A 21,803-nucleotide genomic window follows, 5' to 3' on the forward strand; every position below is an offset into this window, starting at 1 on the left:
ATGTAACATCTGTTCTTACTTTGTTACTAACTGCAGAGAGGGAGCCCCTGTCAGGACTCCTGGGTTCCATCTCAGCTCTGGGAGGGGAGGGGGAAGATACACCTGGGTTCTATATAAGAACATCAGAACGAGCTGGGTCAGAGCAAAGGTCCAGCCAGGTGCCCCAAAGGGAATGAACAGAACAGGGAAACACCAAGTGACCCATCCCCAGTCACCCATTCCCAGCTTCTGGCAAACAGGCTAGGGACACCATCCCTGCCCAGCCTGGCTAATAGCCATTGAGGGACCCCTGGCCTTTGTGAACTTCTCTAGTTCTTTTCTGAATGCTGATATACTCTTGGCCTTCACAACATCCTCTGGCAAGGAGTTCCACAGGTTGACTGTGCATTAAAGAAATACTTCCTTTTGTTTGTTTTAAACCTGCTGCCTGTTAATTCCACTGGGTGACCCCTAGTACTTGTGTTTTAAGGGAAGGAATAAGAAACACTTCTTTATTCAATTTTTCCAAACCAGTCATGATTTTGTAGACCTCTATCCTACCCCCCCTTAGTGGTCTCTTTTCCAAGCTGAAAAGTCCCAGTCTTATTAATTGCTCCTCATACAGCAGCTGTTCCATCCCCCGAATCATTTCTGTTGTCCTTACCTGCACCTTTTCCAGTTCCAATATCTCTTTTTTGAGATGGGGCGACCACATCTGCATGCAGTATTCAAGGTGTGGGCGTCCCATGGATTTATATAGAGGCGATATGATATTTTCTGTCTCATTATCTCTCCCTTTCTTAATGATTCCCAACATTCTGTTCGCTTTTTTGACTCTGCTGCACATTGAGTGGATGTTTTCAGAGAACTATCCACAGTGACTCCAAGATCTCTCTTGAGTGGTGACAGCTCATTTAGACCCCATCATTTTATATGTAGAGTTGGGATGATGTTTTCCACTGTGCATTACTTTGCCTTCATCAACACTGAATTTAATCTGCCATTGTGTTGTCCAGTCCCCCAGTTTTGTGAGATCTCTTTGCAGCTCTTCACAGTCTGCCTGGGACTTAACTATCTTGAGTAGTTTTGTATCAACTGCAAATTTTGCCATCTCACTGTTCACCCCTTTTTCCAGACCATTTATGAATATGTTGACTAGGACTGGGCCCAGTACAGACCCCTGGGGGACACCACCATTTACCTGTCCCCATTGTGAACCCTGACCAGTTAGTCCTGCCCTGGGTTCCTAGCCTGTGCCTGGCACTGCTTTCAGGATCATCTAACCAGCCTTAATCTGCTTTAACAACAAGTCTTATGTTATCTTAATCACCTGCCTCTGGTTATAAACACACTGGGGGGGGGGCAGTCAGGGGACAGGGAATGGGAGGGGAGGGGGTTGGATAAGTGAGGGAGTCTCAGGGGCTGGGGTGTGGATAGGAGTCAGGGGACGGGGAATGCGGGGGTTGGACAGGCGTGGGGTCCCGTGGGCCTGTCAGGGGGTTGGGGGGTGGATAGGGGACCCAGAACTGATCCCTGCAGGACCCCACTCGTTATGTCCTTCCAGCATGACTGTGAACCACTGATTACTACTCTCTGGGAACGATTTTCCAACTACCTTATAGTAGCTCCATCGAGGCTGTATTTCCCTAATTTGTGTGCAGCTAACTATGTACAGTTAAGAGCTCCGTCTCTGTGAGCAGAGCTCAGGTACAAAACTCCACCCCCTGCCCCTCCTAAATGGCGCCCCTTGGACAGACAGAGGGCCGTGAAGGGGGGCGGCTGGACAGAGGGCTGTGTGTGGGGATGGACAGACGGAGGGAAGGCCGTGTGTGGGGACGGATCATCAGCCTGACAGATGTGTAAAGCAGAGGGATGGATAGGACAAGTGAGAGGCAGGCAGAGGGACACAGACACACGTGCCCAGAGGCCAGGGTGAGGGGCAGGTGCCAGGCGGCACCCAGCTGGGTACTCACCGCACACAGGAAGCCGGAGCCTGGCATGGAGTCGAGCCCCAGGAGCAGGCGGGTGATGGAGATCATGTAATCCTTCACAAACGACTGCAGGAGAGGGCGAGGGTCAACAGGGAGCTTTCCGGGCCACCCCCACCCGACTCCCCATCTCCCCCTATTGGCAAGGAGGGGGTTGGGGCAGATCTTACAGTGCAGCTCGGTGTGGCCAGCCTGGCCCCTGGCCCCAGCTGTCATGGAGTGTGGGGGAGTCAGGGCCCTGCACCCCCAACTCCTGCAATTCCCTGGGAATCTCAGCCAGCTAGTAACACAGAAGGTTTATTGGACGACAGGACACAGTTCCAAGCAGGGCTTGTAGGTACAACCAGGACCGCTCAGTTAAGTCCTTTTGGGGGGCAGGGAGCTGAGACCCCAGTCCTGGGGTTCTCTCCGTCTCCCCAGCCAGCTCCCAGCTGAAACCCCCTCCAGCCTCTCACCCAGCCTCCCCCCGGCTCCTCCCCCAGCCTTTGTCCTGTGTCCCGGGCAGAGGTGTCACCCGTCCCGGCAAAACTCCCCTGCAACCTTCCCAGGCCCACGCTCGGCTCCGCTCTCCCTGCGTCACACCAGCACAGCAGGCTCTGGGCTGCCCTGCCACTATGGGGGGCGAGGGGGGCTGGGATGTCCCACAGAAGGGAGTTACCTGGGCTGGCTGGTTACCCAGGAGTTGGACTGGCAGAGAAGGAGGCAAGCGGACGCAGGGCTGGGAGTGGGGGAGGGGGTACCCAGGAGCAGGGAATAGGGGGTTGTGATGAACTAGGAATGTTCTTAATGTTTTCTCTGAATACTGTGTTGGTGCCTCAGTGTCCCCATGGCAGTTCTTAAGTATCTGGCAGAGCAAAGGGCCAGTGCCCCTAAATGCCTGACCCTCTGTCTCCTAGCAACTGATGGCCTGGGCCCCCCCTCTGCAAAGGTGCCAGCTGAAGGTGTTGGAGACAAAGGGATCAGGTGACCTCCTGGCCCGGGAAAGGGGCTGAGCAGAGAGCAGGGGCTGGGGGGGGGGTTGTTAGTCAGGAGCTGGCTGGGAACGAGGAGTGAAGTGCAGACATGGGGGGTCTGGCTCATTGCCCCCCAGAATGGACCCGGCCGAGGGGTCCGGTTGGCTGTACCTACAAGCTCTGTGTTAGACCCTGTTCCTGTCATCGAATAAACCTCTGTGTTACTGGCTGGCTGAGAGTCACGTCTGACTGCAAAGTGGGGGTGCAGGACCCTGTGGCCCCTCCAGGACCCCGCTGGGGTGGACTCGCTGTGGGAAGCGCACGGAGGGGCAGAGGATGCTGAATGCTCCAAGGAGAGACCCAGGAGGTGAAGACGTGTGAGCTTCTTGCCCTGGAGACAGTCTGCTCCAAGGGAGAGGAGGCTCCCCAAAGTCCTGCCTGGCTTTGTGGGGAGCAGTTCCAGAGCATCGCCAGGGGACTCCATGACAGGGGTATCCTCAGGGAGGGTGCCCAACAGCAGGCAGGGGAGGTCCCTGGGGGAGGGATCCTAGAGGTGGGGAGGGAGGTCCCCAAGAGGGACCCCAGGGACAGGAAGGGGGGTCTCTAGGGGAAGGGCGTTTCCCCAAGGAGGGTCCCTGGGGGCAGAAAGGAAGGGTGCCCAGGGGAAGGGGGTTTCCCCGAGGGTCCTCGGGGCAGGGAGGGAGGTCCCCCGGAGAAGGGGGTTTCCCCGAGGAAGGTCCCCGGGGCAGGAAGGGAGGTCCCCAGCGGAAGGGCGTGTCCCCGAGGAGGGTCCCAGGCACAGGGCGGGAGGTCCCCAGTGGAAGGGCGTGTCCCCGAGGAGGGTCCCGGGGACAGGGAGGGAGGTCCCCAGGGGAAGGGCGTGTCTCCGAGGAGGGTCCTGGGGACAGGGAGGGAGGTCCCCAGCGGAAGGGCGTGTCCCCGAGGAGGGTCCCCGGGGCAGGAAGGGTGGTCCCCAGGGGAAGGGCGTGTCCCTGAGGAGGGTCCCGGGGACAGGGAGGGAGGTCCCCAGGGGAAGGGCATTTCCCCGAGGAGGGTCCCCGGGGCAGGAAGGGAGGTCCTCAGGGGAAGGGCGTGTCCCCGAGGAGGGTCCCGGGGAAAGGGAGGGAGGTCCCCAGGGGAAGGGTATTTCCCTGAGGAGGGTCCCCGGGGACAGGAAGGGAGGTCCCCAGGGGATGGGCATTTCCCCGAGGAGGGTCCCGGGGACAGGGAGGGAGGTACCGAGGGAAAGGGCATTTCCCCGACGAGGGTCCCGGGGACAGGGAGGGAGGTCCCCAGGGGAAAGGCATTTCCCTGAAGAGGGTCCCAGGGACAGGGAGGGAGGTCCCCAGGGGAAGGGCATGTCCCCGAGGAGGGTCCCGGGGACACGGAGGGAGGTCCCCAGGGGAAGGGCATTACCCCGAGGAGGGTCCCCGGGGACAGGAAGGGAGGTACCGAGGGAAAGGGCATTTCCCCGACGAGGGTCCCGGGGACAGGGAGGGAGGTCCCTAGGGGAGGGTCACCGGGGCAGGAAAGGAGGTCCCCAGTGGAAAGGCATTTCCCTGAAGAGGGTCCCAGGGACAGGGAGGGAGGTCCCCAGGGGAAGGGCGTGTCCCCGAGGAGGGTCCCGGGGAGAGGGAGGGAGGTCCCCAGGGGAAGGGCGTGTCCCCAAGGAGGGTCCCCGGGGCAGGAAGGGAGGTCCCCAGGGGAGGGTCCCCGGGGCAGGAAGGGAGGTCCCTAGGGGAAGGGCGTGTCCCCGAGGAGGGTCCCGGGGACAGTGAGGGAGGTCCCCAGCGGAAGGGCGTGTCCCCGAGGAGGGTCCCGGGGGCAGGGAGGGAGGTCCCTGAGGAGGGTCCCGGGGACAGGGAGGGAGGTCCCCAGCGGAAGGGCGTGTCCCCGAGGAGGGTCCCTGGGGCAGGAAGGGAGGTCCCCAGGGGAAGGGCGTGTCCCCGAGGAGGGTCCCGGGGACAGGGAGGGAGGTCCCCAGGGGAGGGTCCTGGGGCAGGGAGGGAGGTCCCCAGCGGAAGGGCGTGTCCCCGAGGAGGGTCCCGGGGGCAGGGAGGGAGGTCCCCGAGGAGGGTCCCGGGGACAGGGAGGGAGGTCCCCAGGGGAAGGGTATTTCCCCGAGGCAGGAAGGGAGGTCCCCAGGGGAAGGGCGTGTCCCCGAGGAGGGTCCCTGGGGCAGGAAGGGAGGTCCCCAGGGGAGAGTCCCGGGGACAGGGAGGGAGGTCCCCAGGGGAAGGGCGTGTCCCCGAGGAGGGTCCCGGGGAGAGGGAGGGAGGTCCCCAGGGGAAGGGTGTGTCCCCAAGGAGGGTCCCCGGGGCAGGAAGGGAAGTCCCCAGGGGAGGGTCCCCGGGGCAGGAAGGGAGGTCCCCAGGGGAAGGGCGTGTCCCCGAGGAGGGTCCCGGGGACAGGGAGGGAGGTCCCCAGGGGAAGGGCGTGTCCCCGAGGAGGGTCCCGGGGACAGGGAGGGAGGTCCCCAGGGGAGGGTTCTGGGGCAGGGAGGGAGGTCCCCAGTGGAAGGGCGTGTCCCCGAGGAGGGTCCTGGGGACAGGGAGGGAGGTCCCCAGGGAGGGTCCTGGGGCAGGGAGAGAGGTCCCCAGGGGAAGAGCATGTCCCCGAGGAGGGTTCCGGGGGCAGGGAGGGAGGTCCCCAGGGGAAGGGCGTGTCCCCGAGGAGGGTCCTGGGGACAGGGAGGGAGGTCCCCAGGGGAGGGTCCTGGGGCAGGGAGGGAGGTCCCCAGGGGAAGAGCATGTCCCCGAGGAGGGTCCCTGGGGACAGGGAGGGAGGTCCCCAGGGGAAGGGCGTGTCCCCGAGGAGGGTCCTGGGGACAGGGAGGGAGGTCCCCAGGGGAAGGGCGTGTCCCCGAGGAGGGTCCTGCGGACAGGGAGGGAGGTCCCCAGCGGAAGGGCGTGTCCCCGAGGAGGGTCCCCGGGGCAGGAAGGGAGGTCCCCAGGGGAAGGGCGTGTCCCTGAGGAGGGTCCCCGGGGACAGGGAGGGAGGTCCCCAGGGGAAGGGCATTTCCCCGAGGAGGGTCCCCGGGGCAGGAAGGGAGGTCCCCAGGGGAAGGGCGTGTCCCCGAGGAGGGTCCCGGGGAAAGGGAGGGAGGTCCCCGAGGAGGGTCCCGGGGACAGGGAGGGAGGTCCCCAGGGTACCTGGTAGAGCAGCGTGTCCAGCATGCTGACGCTGAAAACCTTCCCGGCGGCGAAAGGCAGGCGAAACATGAACACCAGGTTGGAGCCGTTCTCCCGTTCCTCCTGCAGGACACAGCGAGTGAGCAGGGCACGGCATGTTGCAGGGGCAGCGGGCCAGGGGCACAGCAGGGGATGGAGGGGTACTGGGGGGCAGCGGGGGGTGTGAGGTGCAGCAGGGGCTAACGGGGTGCAGGAAGCCAGGAGACTGGGGTGCAACGGGGGACACAGGACACAGTGGGGGGGCAGGAGACTGGGACAGCACAGGGGGCAGCGAGGGCAGGAGGAGCAGCAGGGGACAGGGGATCGGAGCGCAGCAAGGGACGGAGGGGTATTGGTGGGGGCAGCATGGGGCAGAGGACCGGGGTGCAACAGGGGGATGGGGGCAGGGGCCCAGCAGGTGCAGGGGGAGGGGGACGGGGGACAGGGATCGGGGCAGTGTGGGGGGCAGGGGACTGGGACACAGTGGGGGGACAAGGGCAGGGGCCCAGCAGGTGCAGGGGGATGGGGGACCAGAGCACAGTGGGGTGACAGGGGCGGGGGCCCAGCAGGCGCAGGGGGAGGGGGACAGGGATCAGGGCAGCGTGGGGGGTAGGGGACCGGGGCACAGTGGGGTGACAGGGGCGGGGGCCCAGCAGGCGCAGGGGGAGAGGGCAGGGGACCGAGGCAGCGTGGGGCCAGCCAGGCCGTACCTTCTCCAGCTTGGACAGGGCCAGCGCGTAGTGATCCTTGGCCTTGAACTGCATGAAGCGCATGTTGGCCGGGTGCGTCAGCTCCGTGATGATGTTCAGGCCTGGGAACAGCCTGTGCCGGGCACAGATGGGGTCAGAAGGGCTCCTGAGCCCAGCCCCCACCCCTGCTCTAACCACTGGACATCACTCCCCTCCCAGAGCTGGGGAGAGAACCCAGGAGTCCTGGCAACCCTCCCCCCTCCCGCTCTAACCACTCAACCCCACTCCCCTCCCAGAGCAGGGGAGAAACCCCAGGAGTCCTGGCTCCCAGCCCCTCCCGCTCTAACCACTCGACCCCACTCCCCTCCCAGAGCTGGGGAGAGAACCCAGGAGTCCAGGCTCCCAGGCCCCCTGCTCTAACTCACTGAATCCCACAGCCAGGCAGGGAACCCAGGAGTCCTGGCTCCTCCTGTACCTGAACAGCGTCTGGACATTGACGATGGTTTTGGCGTCGGCCATGTAGTCCTCGTCCGCGATCATGGAGCTCTCCTTGTCCACAACCACCATGTTGGCAGCAAAGGTCACGCCGCAGCGCAGCAGGTCGTCCAGGCTGGGGGCCGGAGGTCAGCCGTCGTGCCAGGCAGCGCCGCCCTGCCCCATACCCCTCCCACTCCACGTGTGCCCAGCGCCACCCACCACCCCCTGGTAATACCATGGGGCCTTCCCAGGCCCGGCCCCCACTGGCTTCCACCGAGGGCCTCCAAAGCGACCCAAATTGTGAGCGCAGCCGTGCAGAGGTGGGTGAGGGCATCAACAACGCCAACAGGATGGGGGCAGGTGGGAGGCGGCCAGAGCTGGCCTGTGCCACCGGCCTCCCAGCACAGCCCAGGACAGTGCCCGAGAGCCAAGGGCCAAAGCAGGCATGGCCAGAAATCCAGAGGGGACGAGTGATTTGGCACCCCTCAGCCCCTCCCAGGACCCCAGCTCTGGTGGGACACCCTTGGGCCAAGCAGGCTCAGGTCTCCGCCCCCCAACCCCGGCTCACACTGTTCGGTGCCAGATGGGCCCAGGGCTCTGTGGGGTCATGGAGCCCACCCCAGACCCCCCGGTCCGCCCCATGCGGCTCCTACTCACTTATCGATGGAGCCCACCATGTAATAGACCAGCGGGAACCAGCAGATCGCCTCCAGGAAATGGGTCTCCGGCCTGCAAGGGAACGGGGGGCGGCAGTGGGGGGGCAGCCCCAGGAAGCACGGACTGGCAGACCAGGGGAGGGGCCTATCCCTGCCCCCACCCAGTCTGCATTACTCTGCCCCCGCCCCCCAGCTTCTGCCCCCACCCCCAGCCCATGCCTGTGCCCTCGTGGCCGCCGCCCCCCCTAATCCCCTGTGCTCAGGGCAGGCCCCATACATGTTCTCCAGCAGCAGCACGATGGGGTTGAGCTCCTTGCGGGGCCGGTAATACGCCCGCAGCGGCACGATGAAGTTGTACAGCCCGTTGGCGGCTCTCTCGGCCGAGACGATGATGAGCTTGTTCTGGAAGTGGTAGGCGCGGGCATCCTCGTACGGGTAGTGGTGACAGCTCTGCGGGGGCAAGCGGGGTTCACCGGGGGCACAACCCCCACCATTTCCTGCCGGCGCTGAGACTGGTGCCTGTGACCCCCCAGGGATCTGAGTTGGCTGGGGGTACAGCTGGCTTCTGGGGTGGCAGCACTGCGGGGGTTAAACCCCACCGATCCCCCAGCTGGGAGGGGGCATGACCCATCCCCCCATTTCCCACCAGCAAAACGGGGGTTAAATCCCACTGATCCCCCAGCTGTGAGGGGCATGACACATCCCCCATTTCCCACCAGCAAAGCAGGGGTTAAAACCAGCCGATCCGATCCCCCAGCTGGGAGGGGGCATGACCCATCCCCCCATTTCCCACCAGCAAAACAGGGGTTAAAACCAGCCGATCCCCCAGCTGGGAGGGGGCATGACCCATCCCCCCATTTCCCACCAGCAAAGCAGGGGTTAAAACCAGCTGATCCGATCCCCCAGCTGTGAGGGGCATGACCCATCCCCCCATTTCCCACCAGCAAAACAGGGGTTAAATCCCACTGATCCCCCAGCTGGGAGGGGCACGACACATCCCCCCATTTCCCACCAGCAAAACAGGGGTTAAATCCCACTGATCCCCCAGCTGGGAGGGGCATGACACATCCCCCATTTCCCACCAGCAAAGCAGGGGTTAAAACCAGTCCATCCGATCCCCCAGCTGGGAGGGGGCATGACCCATCCCCCCATTTCCCACCAGCAAAACAAGGGTTAAATCCCACTGATCCCCCAGCTGGGAGGGGGCATGACCCATCCCCCCATTTCCCACCAGCAAAACGGGGGTTAAATCCCACTGATCCCCCAGCTGGGAGGGGCATGACACATCCCCCATTTCCCATCAGCAAAACAGGGGTTAAACCCCACCGATCCCCCAGCTGGAAGCGGGCGTGACACATCCCCCACTCCCCACCAGCAAAACAGGGGTTAAACCCAGTCGATCCCCCAGCTGGGAGGGGGCATGACCCATCCCCCATTTCCCTCTGATCCCCAGCTGGAGACCCAGGATCACCCCCCCCCCCATTTCTTCCTGGACCTATAAGTTGTGGGGGGGGGGTTGTATCATCGTTTGCTCATTTGTGCCCCAGACAGGCCATGGATAGGTGCATCTACCCTCCATCCTCCCCCACCCTCTGCCGTGCCTGCCCCCCAGGCCCTCACCTGCAGCCTCCCAGGGGGACCGGCCATGCGTCCCTAGGGTGGCTGCAGGGATTCACAGGGGCAGGGCAGGGGCCCCCTGGGGTGGTGCTGGGGGTCCAACTCAGGGCCCCTTGACATCGCACCCCACCCCCCCGACACCCCGCGGGCGTCTTGCCCAGCCCTGGCGGTACCTTGTCCAGCCGCAGGCAGCAGAAGGGGAGCTTCTCCTGGACCAGGTGGCAGAGGGTGGGGGAGCTGCCGATGTAGGGGGAGTTGGCGGGGTAACCCTTCACCCAGCTGGAAGACCAAGAGAGAGGGGGAAGGAGGAGCTGGGGGGCAGAGAGAGGGGGAGGCTGGCACCCTTTGGGGGGCCTCACTCCTCATAGCCCCAAAGTGCCAGGACAGGCGTATTGGAGCTGGGGAGGAGACACGGGCATCCCAAGCTGGGCAGCTCCTTCCCGCTGGCTTAGTGCCACGGGGCATGGGCATCGATCTGTGCCCTGGGCAGCTCTCAACTCCCGGGGGGTTCCCGGTGTACCCCCAACGCCGCATGCCCACGTGCATGGAGACACACACACATGCTGTCATTGGCAAAGCCCCCCTGGGGTCTCCCATGTCAGGGGGAGCATGTGAGCAATGGGGGATTGCGGCTCCCGACCCATGGAAAGCCACCCCCCTCCCACTGCTATAAACATTTCCTGTTGGGACACTGCAGGGGGCACTGCAGATCCGGGCCTGAATTCGGGGGGGCAGGATGGGGGTACCCCAGAGGCAGGTCCCTACATGCTCCACTCCCCTCCGTCCCTGTGGCCTCTCTGTGGACGGGGACAGTCAGGACGCTGAGACCCCCCCAGCTCGAGCCGCATCACACAGGGCCCCGTGGCCAGCGGGTCCTTACGTGCTGGAGGTGGCCGCGTCGTCGTCGGAGTGGGTGGCCTCGTCCTCCGACTGGTCGCTCAGGAGGTCGAAGGTGGGGCTGCGGCTGGCATCCACAACCTCCAGCACGGGGGCGATGCTGTGGCGCTTCTCGGTGCCCACCGGGTCGGCCGCCAGGCCCAGCGTGGTCCTGTCCGCGCTGTCCAGGCTGCTGTCAGAGTCCGGCAGGTCCATGGCCACCGTCCCTGCACGGCCGGGGGGCAGGCGGGTCTGGGCACTCTTGGAGGGGCAGGACTCTGAGCCCAGCCATCCCGGCTGCCCCCCCCCACCTCCCCCGGCCCGCAGGGGGGTGTCTGGGGCAGCCAGGGGCTGATTCAGTGACACGCCGCCCGAGGGGGGGCAGGCTGAGCCCCAGCAAACTCATAGCACATGGGGCCACCCAGCTGGGCAGGACTGGAACCCGCCCCCTAGCTGGGCCCCGCCCCATCAGCACCTGGTGCCCTGCCCCCTGGTTCGGAGAGGGGGAAGCTGGCCTGTGCTGGGTGGGGATTGGCTGGGGAGGTGCGAAGGGCTGGCTGGGGATTGGTGGGAGACTCGGGGGAGGGAGGTCCCATGCCAGGCTGTGATTGGCTGAGACCTATGGGCCAGTCGGGGGTGGGGGTGGAGAAGGCTGGGGCTTGATGCTGAGTTCTGATTGGCTGAGGCAGGGTTTAGCGCCAGGAGGGGATTGGTGGAGAATTGGCGGGCTCCGTGCCGGAGGCCGATTGGCTGGAGAGGTGTGAAGGGCCAGCTGGGGACCGGGAGCCCCGTGCGGATTGGCTGGGGCGGGTGATGGGCGGGGAGGCCGGGGCTCACCCATGCTGGCGATGATGCTGTGCACGGGCAGACGCGTCAGGCCGGGGTAAGCCGGGGTGGCCAGGCGGCTCCGGTGCAGATGCTCCCGCTGGCGGAGGACGAAGGCCGAGTTCTCCTCCTTGGAGATGTTGATGTAGAAGCAGGTGTCCGAAGAGGCCAGGATGTGGCAGGGCCCCGGGTTCAGCAGGATGTTGTTCTTGTCCTCCCGGCACACGCCGATCAGGCACACCCCGTACCTGCCGAGGCAGCCGGGGTCAGCGCCTGGGACCCCCGGGAGGGGGCTCAGCCCTGGGGAGCTGGGGGAGGGAGACGTGTGTGCAAGCCAGCTCGGAGTGTGGGGGTGCAATAGGAGTGCAGGCCCGGCTGGGGGTAAGTGTGCTCCTGAGCAGAGAAGCACGTGTGAGCTGGATTATGTGTGTGCACAGGGGTGTGTGTGGGTGAGGATGTCTGTGCATGTGCAAGGGCATGTAAGCATGTTTCTGCACGTGTGGCATGAGTGTGTGTGTGTGTGTGTGTGTAAGCATGTGCAAGCAGATGGAAGAGTGTGCCTGTGTGTGCACATGCACAACCATGCACGTGTGCATGCATGTGCAAGGGTGTGCACCGATGTGTGTAAGCATGCACACCAGGATGCACGCATGCCCATGCGCATGCAAGCAAGTGGAAGAGTGTGCATCAATGTGTGTAAGTGTGTGCATAAGTGTACGAGCATGTGTGTGAGCATGGGCACGAACATACACGTGTGCGTGCATGTGCAAGGGTATGCCAGTGTGCCAGCACACAGAGGTGCACACGCGGCGTGTAGAGCCGCTCTCCCCCGGCCTCGCTTACCTCTTATGTGCGTGGAAGGAGGCGTAGGTGAAGCTCTTGCCCTGGTATTGACTCAGGAACTTGCTGTCCCCCAGCCGGACGTGGTAGACCTCGTTGGCCGAGCAGCGGCTGTACATTCTCTGCCATTGCTCCGGCGAGGCAGGGCCGTCCCTGAGGGGGGAGAGACGCCCCCGACGTGCATCACAGCCCTGGGGTCGGGGTGGGCCTCTCCTAACCCCCACCCAGGAGGGAGGGGAGCCCTGGCCTGTGGACTCACCCTGGGGAGAGGACTCCAGGCTGGTGTCGCTGGCGCCTGGGTCACGGCAGGGAAAGTCCACAGGGCCCAGCCATGTAGAGAACGCAGCGGGGGGATCTGCCAGAGCCGGGCAGGGTTGGGTCCCCCCACCACCCGACTCTGCTGCTCGCCCAGCTCTGGATGCGGGGGCTTCAATCACGGGGTCGGCCCCAGGACAAGGGGCCCCAGCGTCTCCTCCTGGCTCGTGACCCAGGAGCAAGCATGTACCTGCCCCCTGCAGCCCATCACCCACCCAGGCCCCAGCCCAGACTCACCTGGATGGGGGCTGCCAGGCGCTCGGCCGTGGCTTGAAGGGCTCCATGGGGGCAGTTCTGTCCAAAGGCACCAAGGGACAAATGAGAACCAACCCCACCCCCACCCTGGCAATCGGCTCAGGCTCTCTGCACACTCAGGCAGAAGCTGCTGGGACTAGGCTCCCCCACCCTGCTGCTGACTCCTGCCTCCCCCAATGCCCCCAGTGCTGTTTCCTCCCCCACCCTGGCACTGGCTCCTGCCCCTGCTTCTTTCTCAGTGCTTCTGGGGGGCACAGGAGAGCTCCAGGGCAGGAGGAAGTGCCATGGGGCTCCCTGGTCCCACCCCCCCTTGACTGTCTTCCCTTCCAGAGGAGTTTGAGTACTGACCCCAGGGTCGGGGGAGAGACCTGCTGCTGGGGTGTGAATGGCAGGACCCCCAGAGCAGTGGGGCTGAGAGGCAACACCCCACTGGGATGCACTGGGTGGGTTCCCCCGCCCCGAAAGCGATTGGCTTAGGCTCTGTGCAGACGTGGGCAGTGCTGCTGGGTCTAGTCTGGCCCCAGCCGGGGCCGTCAGCCGGCGACGGGCACAGCTACTCACTGGCCCCGCGAGGTGTGGATCAGCAGTGTGATGAGGGTGGAAGTGGCTGGACACACGCAGTTCAGAGCCAACATGGCGTACTTGAATTCCTCTTCGCAGACCACGTGGTCTGAAGAGAGAGACACACGTGGGCTGGGAGCCAGGGCTGGGGCTGTCTGGGAGCAGCTGGGCCTGCTCCCCCAGCCGCTTGCTTCCTTCATCCGTCCCTTCCTTCTTCCCTCCTCCATCCGCCTATTATCCTGCCTCTGCTACTTCTGCCAGCTCTCCGTCCACCAGCCATCCGACCACCTTCCCTCCTCCTATAGCTCTCCGTCCAGCCCATCCACTCCTCCGTCTGATCCATCCTTCCATCCCTATCCACTCCTCCGTCTGATCCATCCCTCCATCCCCATCCACTCCTCCGTCTGCTCTATTCATCTAGCCTCCGTCTGATCCATCCCTCCACCCCGTCCACTCCTCCATCTGATCCATCCCTCCATTCCCATCCACTCCTCCGTCTGATCCATCCCTCCATTCCCGTCCACTCCTCCGGCTGATCCATCCTTCCATCCCTATCCACTCCTCCGTCTGCTCTATTCATCTAGCCTCCGTCTGATCCATCCCTCCATTCCCGTCCACTCCTCCGGCTGATCCATCCTTCCATCCCCATCTACTCCTCCGTCTGCTGTATTAATCTGTCCTCCGTCTGATCCATCCTTCCATCCCTATCCACTCCTCCGTCTGCTCTATTCATCTAGCCTCCGTCTGATCCATCCCTCCACCCCGTCCACTCCTCCGTCTGATCCATCCCTCGATCCCCGTCCACTCCTCCATCTGATCCATCCCTCCATTCCCGTCCACTCCTCCGTCTGATCCATCGTCCATCTCATCCACTCCTCTGTCTGATCCATCCCTCCACCCCGTCCACTCCTCCATCTGATCCATCCCTCCATTCCCGTCCACTCCTCCGTCTGATCCATCCTTCCATCCCCATCCACTCCTCCGTCTGCTCTATTCATCTGTCCTCCGTCTGATCCATCCCTCCATTCCCGTCCACTCCTCCGGCTGATCCATCCCTCCATCCCCATCCACTCCTCCGTCTGATCCATCCTTCCATCCCTATCCACTCCTCCGTCTGCTCTATTCATCTAGCCTCCATCTGATCCATCCCTCCACCCCGTCCACTCCTCCGTCTGATCCATCCTTCCATCCCTATCCACTCCTCTGTCTGCTCTATTCATCTAGCCTCCGTCTGATCCATCCCTCCACCCCGTCCACTCCTCCGTCTGATCCATCCTTCCATCCCTATCCACTCCTCCGTCTGCTCTATTCATCTAGACTCCGTCTGATCCATCCCTCCACCCCGTCCACTCCTCCATCTGATCCATCCCTCCATTCCCGTCCACTCCTCCGGCTGATCCATCCTTCCATCCCTATCCACTCCTCCGTCTGCTCTATTCATCTGTCCTCCGTCTGATCCATCCCTCCACCCCGTCCACTCCTCCATCTGATCCATCCCTCCATTCCCATCCACTCCTCCATCTGATCCATCCCTCCATTCCCATCCACTCCTCCATCTGATCCATCCCTCGATCCCCATCCACTCCTCCATCTGATCCATCGTCCATTTCATCCACTCCTCCGTATGATCCATCCTTCCATCCCTATCCACTCCTCCGTCTGCTCTATTCATCTAGCCTCCGTCTGATCCATCCCTCCACCCCATCCACTCCTCCATCTGATCCATCCCTCCATTCCCGTCCACTCCTCCGTCTGCTCTATTCATCTAGCCTCCGTCTGATCCATCCCTCCACCCCGTCCACTCCTCCATCTGATCCATCCCTCCATTCCCATCCACTCCTCCGGCTGATCCATCCCTCCATCCCCATCCACTCCTCCGTCTGATCCATCCCTCCACCCCGTCCACTCCTCCATCTGATCCATCCCTCCATTCCCGTCCACTCCTCCGTCTGCTCTATTCATCTAGCCTCCGTCTGATCCATCCCTCCACCCCGTCCACTTCTCCATCTGATCCATCCCTCCATTCCCGTCCACTCCTCCGTCTGCTCTATTCATCTAGCCTCCGTCTGATCCATCCTTCCATCCCCATCCACTCCTCCGTCTGCTCTATTCATCTAGCCTCCGTCTGATCCATCCCTCCACCCCGTCCACTCCTCCATCTGATCCATCCCTCCATTCCCATCCACTCCTCCGTCTGATCCATCCTTCCATCCCTATCCACTCCTCCATCTGATCCATTCCTCGATCCCCATCCACTCCTCCGTCTGATCCATCGTCCATCTCATCCACTCCTCTGTCTGATCCATCGTCCATCTCATCCACTCCTCTGTCTGATCCATCCCTCCACCCCGTCCACTCCTCCATCTGATCCATCCCTCCATTCCCGTCCACTCCTCCGTCTGATCCATCCCTCCATCCCCATCCACTCCTCCGTATGATCCATCCCTCCATCCCCATCTACTCCTCCGTCTGCTCTATTAATCTGTCCTCCGTCTGATCCATCCCTCCACCCCGTCCACTCCTCCATCTGATCCATCCCTCCACCCCGTCCACTCCTCCGTCTGCTCTATTCATCTAGCCTCCGTCTGATCCATCCCTCCACCCCGTCCACTCCTCCATCTGATCCATCCCTCCATTCCCATCCACTCCTCCGTCTGATCCATCCCTCCATCCCCATCCACTGCTCCGTCTGATCCATCGTCCATTTCATCCACTCCTCCGTCTGCTCTATTCATCTGTCCTCCGTCTGATCCATCCCTCCATCCTGTCCACTCCTCCATCTGATCCATCCCTCCATCCCCATCCACTCCTCCGTCTGCTCTATTCATCTAGCCTCCGTCTGATCCATCCCTCCATCCTGTCCACTCCTCCATCTGATCCATCCCTCCATTCCCATCCACTCCTCTGTCTGATCCATCGTCCATCTCATCCACTCCTCCGTCTGATCCATCCCTCCACCCCGTCCACTCCTCCATCTGATCCATCCCTCCATTCCTGTCCACCCCTCCGTCTGATCCATCCCTCCATCCCCATCCACTCCTCCGTATGATCCATCCCTGCATCCCCATCCACTCCTCCGTCTGCTCTATTCATCTGTCCTCCGTCTGATCCATCCTTCCATCCCTATCCACTCCTCCGTCTGATCCATCGTCCATCTCATCCACTCCTCCGTCTGATCCATCCCTCGATCCCCATCCACTCCTCCGTCTGATCCATCGTCCATCTCATCCACTCCTCCGTCTGATCCATCCCTCCATCCCCATCCACTCCTCCGTCTGCTCTATTCATCTAGCCGCCGTCTGATCCATCCCTCCACCCCGTCCACTCCTCCATCTGATCCATCCCTCCATTCCCGTCCACTCCTCCGTCTGATCCATCGTCCATCTCATCCACTCCTCCGTATGATCCATCCCTCCATCCCCATCCACTCCTCCGTATGATCCATCCTTCCATCCCTATCCACTCCTCCGTCTGCTCTGTTCATCTATCCTCCGTCTGATCCATCCCTCCACCTCGTCCACTCCTCCATCTGATCCATCCCTCCATTCCCGTCCACTCCTCCGTATGATCCATCCCTCCATCCCCATCTACTCCTCCGTCTGCTGTATTAATCTGTCCTCCATCTGATCCATCCTTCCATCCCCATCCACTCCTCCGTCTGATCCATCGTCCATCTCATCCACTCCTCCGTCTGATCCATCCCTCCATCCCCGTCCACTGCTCCATCTGATCCATCCCTCCATTCCCCTCCACTCCTCCATCTGATCCATCCCTCCATTCCCGTCCACTCCTCCGTCAGATCCATCCCTCCATCCCCATCCACTCCTCCGTATGATCCATCCCTCCATCCCCATCTACTCCTCCGTCTGCTGTATTAATCTGTCCTCCGTCTGATCCATCCTTCCATCCCCATCCACTCCTCCGTCTGATCCATCCCTCGATCCCCATCCACTCCTCCGTCTGATCCATCGTCCATCTCATCCACTCCTCCGTCTGATCCATCCCTCCATTCCCGTCCACTCCTCCGTCTGATCCATCGTCCATCTCATCCACTCCTCCGTATGATCCATCCCTCCATCCCCATCCACTCCTCCGTATGATCCATCCTTCCATCCCTATCCACTCCTCCGTCTGCTCTATTCATCTATCCTCCGTCTGATCCATCCCTCCACCTCGTCCACTCCTCCATCTGATCCATCCCTCCATTCCCGTCCACTCCTCCGTCAGATCCATCCCTCCATCCCCATCCACTCCTCCGTATGATCCATCCCTCCATCCCCATCTACTCCTCCGTCTGCTGTATTAATCTGTCCTCCGTCTGATCCATCCTTCCATCCCCATCCACTCCTCCGTCTGATCCATCCCTCGATCCCCATCCACTCCTCCGTCTGATCCATCGTCCATCTCATCCACTCCTCCGTCTGATCCATCCCTCCATCCCCATCCACTCCTCCGTCTGCTCTTTTCATCTATCCTCCGTCTGATCCATCCCTCCACTCCGTCCATTCCTCCATCTGATCCATCCCTCCATTCCCGTCCACTCCTCCGCCTGATCCATCCCTCCATCCCCATCCACTCCTCCGTATGATCCATCCCTCCATCCCCATCTACTCCTCTGTCTGCTCTATTCATCTGTCCTCTGTCTGATCCATCTCTCCCTCCCGTCCACTCACCATCTGATCCATCCCTCCATTCCCATCCACTCCTCTGTCTGATCCATCGTCCATCTCATCCACTCCTCCGTATGATCCATCCCTCCATCCCCGTCCACTGCTCCATCTGATCCATCCCTCCATTCCCCTCCACTCCTCCATCTGATCCATCGTCCATCTCATCCACTCCTCCATCTGATCCATCCCTCCATCCCCGTCCTCTGTGTCTGTTCTATCATCTATCCTCCGTCTGATCCATCCCTCCATCCCCATAGACACCCCCTTCTCTCTCCCCTCTCCCCCACTGCCAACCACTGCAGGAGCATTGAGTGGGGGCAGGAGAGGGGGCCAGGGGCACAGCGAAGGCAGGTGCATGGCAGAGGCAGGGCAGAGGGCAGAGGGCCCGGGGGGGCCAGGGTGGGGAGGTGCAGCGAGCGGGGCGGACAGCTCACCTGCGAATTTGATGTGGAACTTGTTCTCGGGTTTGAGGATCTGCACATACAGGGGGCAGTTAGGGGCAAAGTCCTTGACTGCCCAGGCCCTGAGGATGGTCTGATGATCCTGGGGGGCGGACGAGATGGGGCAGAGCGTCACAGCTAGGCCAGAACCCCCCACATTTCTCCCAGCCCCCCAGGTGCCAGGAGGGATCACGCCTCCCCCCACTGCCCTCCTGCAGCCCCCAGCACCCCACAGAGGACAAAGAACTGGACAACACAGCCCCTGCCAGCATGTATCAAAAGAAGCCACTGCAGGAGAGCTGCACGGCCCAGCACCCGGCACACCGGGGCCCCGATCTGGGTTGGGGTTGCTACGTTGCACTCCACATGATTTGATGGCAGTATGCTGATGAGCGTGACTATAATGTAACTGGAATGTCGTTCGTGCAAAAGGTCTCTTGTAAGGTATCCTTACAAAGCTTATAATCTACTGCGTGTGTGTGACGAACTGGGAAAGTTCTTAATGTTTTCTCTGAGTACTGTGTTGGTGCCTCAGTGTCCCCATGGCAGTTCTTAAGTATCTGGCAGAGCAAAGGGCCAGTGCACCTAAATGCCTGGCACTCTGTCTCCTAGCAACTGATGGCCTGGGCCCCTCCTCTGCAAAGGTGCCAGCTGAAGGTGTTGGAGACAAAGGGATCAGGTGACCTCCTGGCCTGGGAAAGGGGCTGAGCAGAGAGGAGGGGCTGGGAGGGGTTGTTAGTCGAGCTGGCTGGGGTCAAGGGTGGAGGGCAGACCTGGGGGTCTGGCTCACTGCCCCCCAAAATGGACCCAGCCGAGGGGTCCGGTTCGCTGTATCTACAAGCTCTGTTTTAGACCCTGTTCCTGCCATCGAATAAACCTCTGTTTTACTGGCTGGCTGAGAGTCATGTATGACTGCAAAGTGGGGGTGCAGAACCCGGTGGTTTCCCCAGGACCCCGCTGGGGTGGACTTGCTGTGGGAAGCGCACGGAGGGGCAGAGGATGCTGAATGCTCCACGGAGAGACCCAGGAGGTGAAGCTGTGTGAGCTTCTTGCCCTGAACAAGTCTGCTCCAAGGGAGAGGAGGCTCCCCAAAGTCCTGACTGGCTTGGTGGGGAGCAGTTCCAGAGCATCGCCCGGTGACTCCGTGACAACTGGTGGCAGAGGTGGGATGTACTGCACCCCGTGAATGGCGCTGCTTGCAGTAAGTGACTGGGGAGCAGTAAAACAAAGGAGGGATAATGAGGACCAGGCGTGCTGAAGGCTCAGAGAGGGACGGTTTCAGGGGGCAGTTAACCTCTGGGGGTGTGTGACCAGCGAGAAGGACTGTTGGAGTAATGGGGTCCCCCTGAGGACGGCAGCGAGCAGTCTCAGGGGCGGAGGAGCTTGCCGCTCGACCCTGGGAGAGAGAAGGATTTTTGCAGTAGCAGGGTTCCCCGGGGGATTGCAGGAGCAGTCCCAGGGGCGGAGGAGTCTGCAGCTCGACCCTGGCAAAGAGGTGGTGATCACAAGAAGGGCTGGCACACCAGGGGTTCTTCCTGGAAACCATGGGGGAGCCAAGAGCACACAGGCCTGTGAGTCCAGAGCCACTTGGGAATGGTGAAGTGATGGCCTATCACCATCTCCTTAAGAAGGACATTGTGATCCTGTGCACAAAGAGAGGGTTACGCGTGGGGAAATTCACCAAGGCACAGTTAATCGTGCAGTTGGAGGAGGAGGAGGACCACTCTGAGGAGCAGATTCCTGACCCCGATGGGGCTACAAGAGAATCTGGGAGCAGCTGGAGCAGCAGCCAGGCATCCCCAAGAATCTGGTCCCCAATCAGACGAGGGTCTTCACGATTGGGTCCCCGATCAGGAGATTGGAGACGGATGGGATGGGAGCAGAGCCCGAGAGAGCGAGAGGACCGTGAGAGAGAGCAAGAGCCCGAGGAAAAGCTGCAGGAGAAGCAGCAGCAGCGTGGACTGGTGATGGTGGAGCAGAGAGACATAGGGGGCTGCCCAGGGGTCAGTGGGGAAACATGCCTGTGGGGGCGAGACCCTGGGACAGAGAGAACTGTGGTGGTGCAGCCCCAGATGCTGAGGGACTGTGGAATCTGGGTGAAGTTCCCTGGGGTGAGGCCCCTCGCCCTGCCTATGGCCCAGATCCCTGTGCAGACCCAGGAGGGGTCGGGCTGGCTGGTCGTTGGGGTTCTCCAGGATATCGGCTTGGAGGCCCTGTTGGGGGGTGACTGTCTCCCCATGGGACAGGATCCAGGCCCCGCTCCTGTAACGGCCAAGGGTTTGAATTCAAATCCAGGGAACCAATTGACTAGGATGGAAATGGTCAGTGAAAATGCAAATGACCTGGCTGGCAGAGGGGAGGGGCTGCTGGGCTCAGGATACCTGCCTACCTGTAACCAGCCCCCTGGGGCTGAGTGGGAGGGAAAGATGCTCCCCACCCCCCTGCACACCGGAGACGGGGCTCACGCTGGCTCTGATGCTGTGACCAGAGCAGAGAGCTCGCTGCCTGTCCCCACTGGGACAGCAAGGGCAGCGCTGAGCACTGGGGGAGCTGAGATCCCATCTGAGTGGGGGGACACCCGGGCAGGGCAGGTCAGCTGCCAAACAGGTTTGCCTGGTCCAGACGTGCTGCTGAGAAGTGATTACACAGCAGGGAGGGAGCTACCAGGGACAGGGCTCAGGGGGGCTGTGACCCCCGGCCCAGCCAGCGAAAGGGAGCAGGTCCCACTCCCTGCCCCAGCTGCTGAATCCCAGACCGAGCTGCAGAGGGATCCCTCCTTGGAGAAGCTGAGGGAACTTGCTGGCCACAGCGCTGCAAACCCCCTTGGGAAAGGCTGCAGGGACAGAGTCCTGCAGGAGAAGGGATTCCTGTACCGGGAATGGGCTCCCCAAGGGGAAGTAGAACTGGGGGGAATCGGGAGGCAGCTGGTGGTGCCCCAGGAATCCACAGGGTTCTTCCCGTTCAAGCTGCTGGATGGGAGGAGAGTGAGGGGACCCCTGGACCTGGAAAGGAAGGATTGGGAGGATAAGGGGGAAGACCTCCTGGGGGATCTCTTCACTGAGGTGGGAGCCAATCTCCCCATCAGATGTTCCCCATTCAGAGTCACTGGGAAAGCAGCCCAGAACCTGGAGAGAGAGGTCAAGGACCTACCCAAGGGAGATAGGATGATCTGGTTTTATGGGGGCTATCAAAAGCTTAAAGCCATCACAGTGTCCGATGCCGACCCCATGCCTAGGCCTGGGGAGATTCTAGACAAGCAGAGGGAGATGGAGAACTTGGCCCTGGCAGACACTGATAACATGTGCATCTTTAGCCAGACCTGGGAGGAACAGGTGTCCCAGGTGAAGAGGGGGCTGGGCTGCCTCAGGGAGGTGGGACGGACGTTAAAAGCTGGAAAGTGCAAGGGGGGACAGCAGAGGTGTTGTGTCTGGGCCACAGAGTGGGAAGCGGCTGCCCAAGCCCAGAGCTGGCAAAGGCCAAGATGGGGGCTCT

General features: G+C 61.9%; 1 protein-coding gene across 5 annotated transcripts in view; it reads right to left on the reverse strand.

The window, feature by feature from the left end:
- Positions 1 to 21,803, reverse strand: part of LOC127035402 (potassium channel subfamily T member 2-like) — a 59,340-nt gene that overhangs the window by 6,560 nt on the left and 30,977 nt on the right. For 3 of the 5 annotated variants that reach the window (XM_050925231.1, XM_050925232.1, XM_050925230.1), the window contains exons 15-27: positions 18,306 to 18,414; positions 13,202 to 13,310; positions 12,623 to 12,679; positions 12,074 to 12,223; positions 11,243 to 11,478; positions 10,410 to 10,632; positions 9,703 to 9,808; positions 8,190 to 8,362; positions 7,914 to 7,985; positions 7,255 to 7,389; positions 6,801 to 6,912; positions 6,073 to 6,174; positions 1,953 to 2,036 (exon numbers count right to left, since the gene is read on the reverse strand). In XM_050925231.1, coding sequence (XP_050781188.1) covers positions 1,953 to 2,036; positions 6,073 to 6,174; positions 6,801 to 6,912; positions 7,255 to 7,389; positions 7,914 to 7,985; positions 8,190 to 8,362; positions 9,703 to 9,808; positions 10,410 to 10,632; positions 11,243 to 11,478; positions 12,074 to 12,223; positions 12,623 to 12,679; positions 13,202 to 13,310; positions 18,306 to 18,414 — 1,668 coding nt within the window. The remainder of the gene's footprint in view (positions 1 to 1,952; positions 2,037 to 6,072; positions 6,175 to 6,800; positions 6,913 to 7,254; positions 7,390 to 7,913; positions 7,986 to 8,189; positions 8,363 to 9,702; positions 9,809 to 10,409; positions 10,633 to 11,242; positions 11,479 to 12,073; positions 12,224 to 12,622; positions 12,680 to 13,201; positions 13,311 to 18,305; positions 18,415 to 21,803) is intronic. The other 2 variants (XM_050925234.1, XM_050925233.1) reach the window with 1 other exon arrangement.

Source organism: Gopherus flavomarginatus, chromosome 16 (assembly GCF_025201925.1).
Source record: "Gopherus flavomarginatus isolate rGopFla2 chromosome 16, rGopFla2.mat.asm, whole genome shotgun sequence".
NCBI lineage: Eukaryota > Metazoa > Chordata > Testudines > Testudinidae > Gopherus > Gopherus flavomarginatus.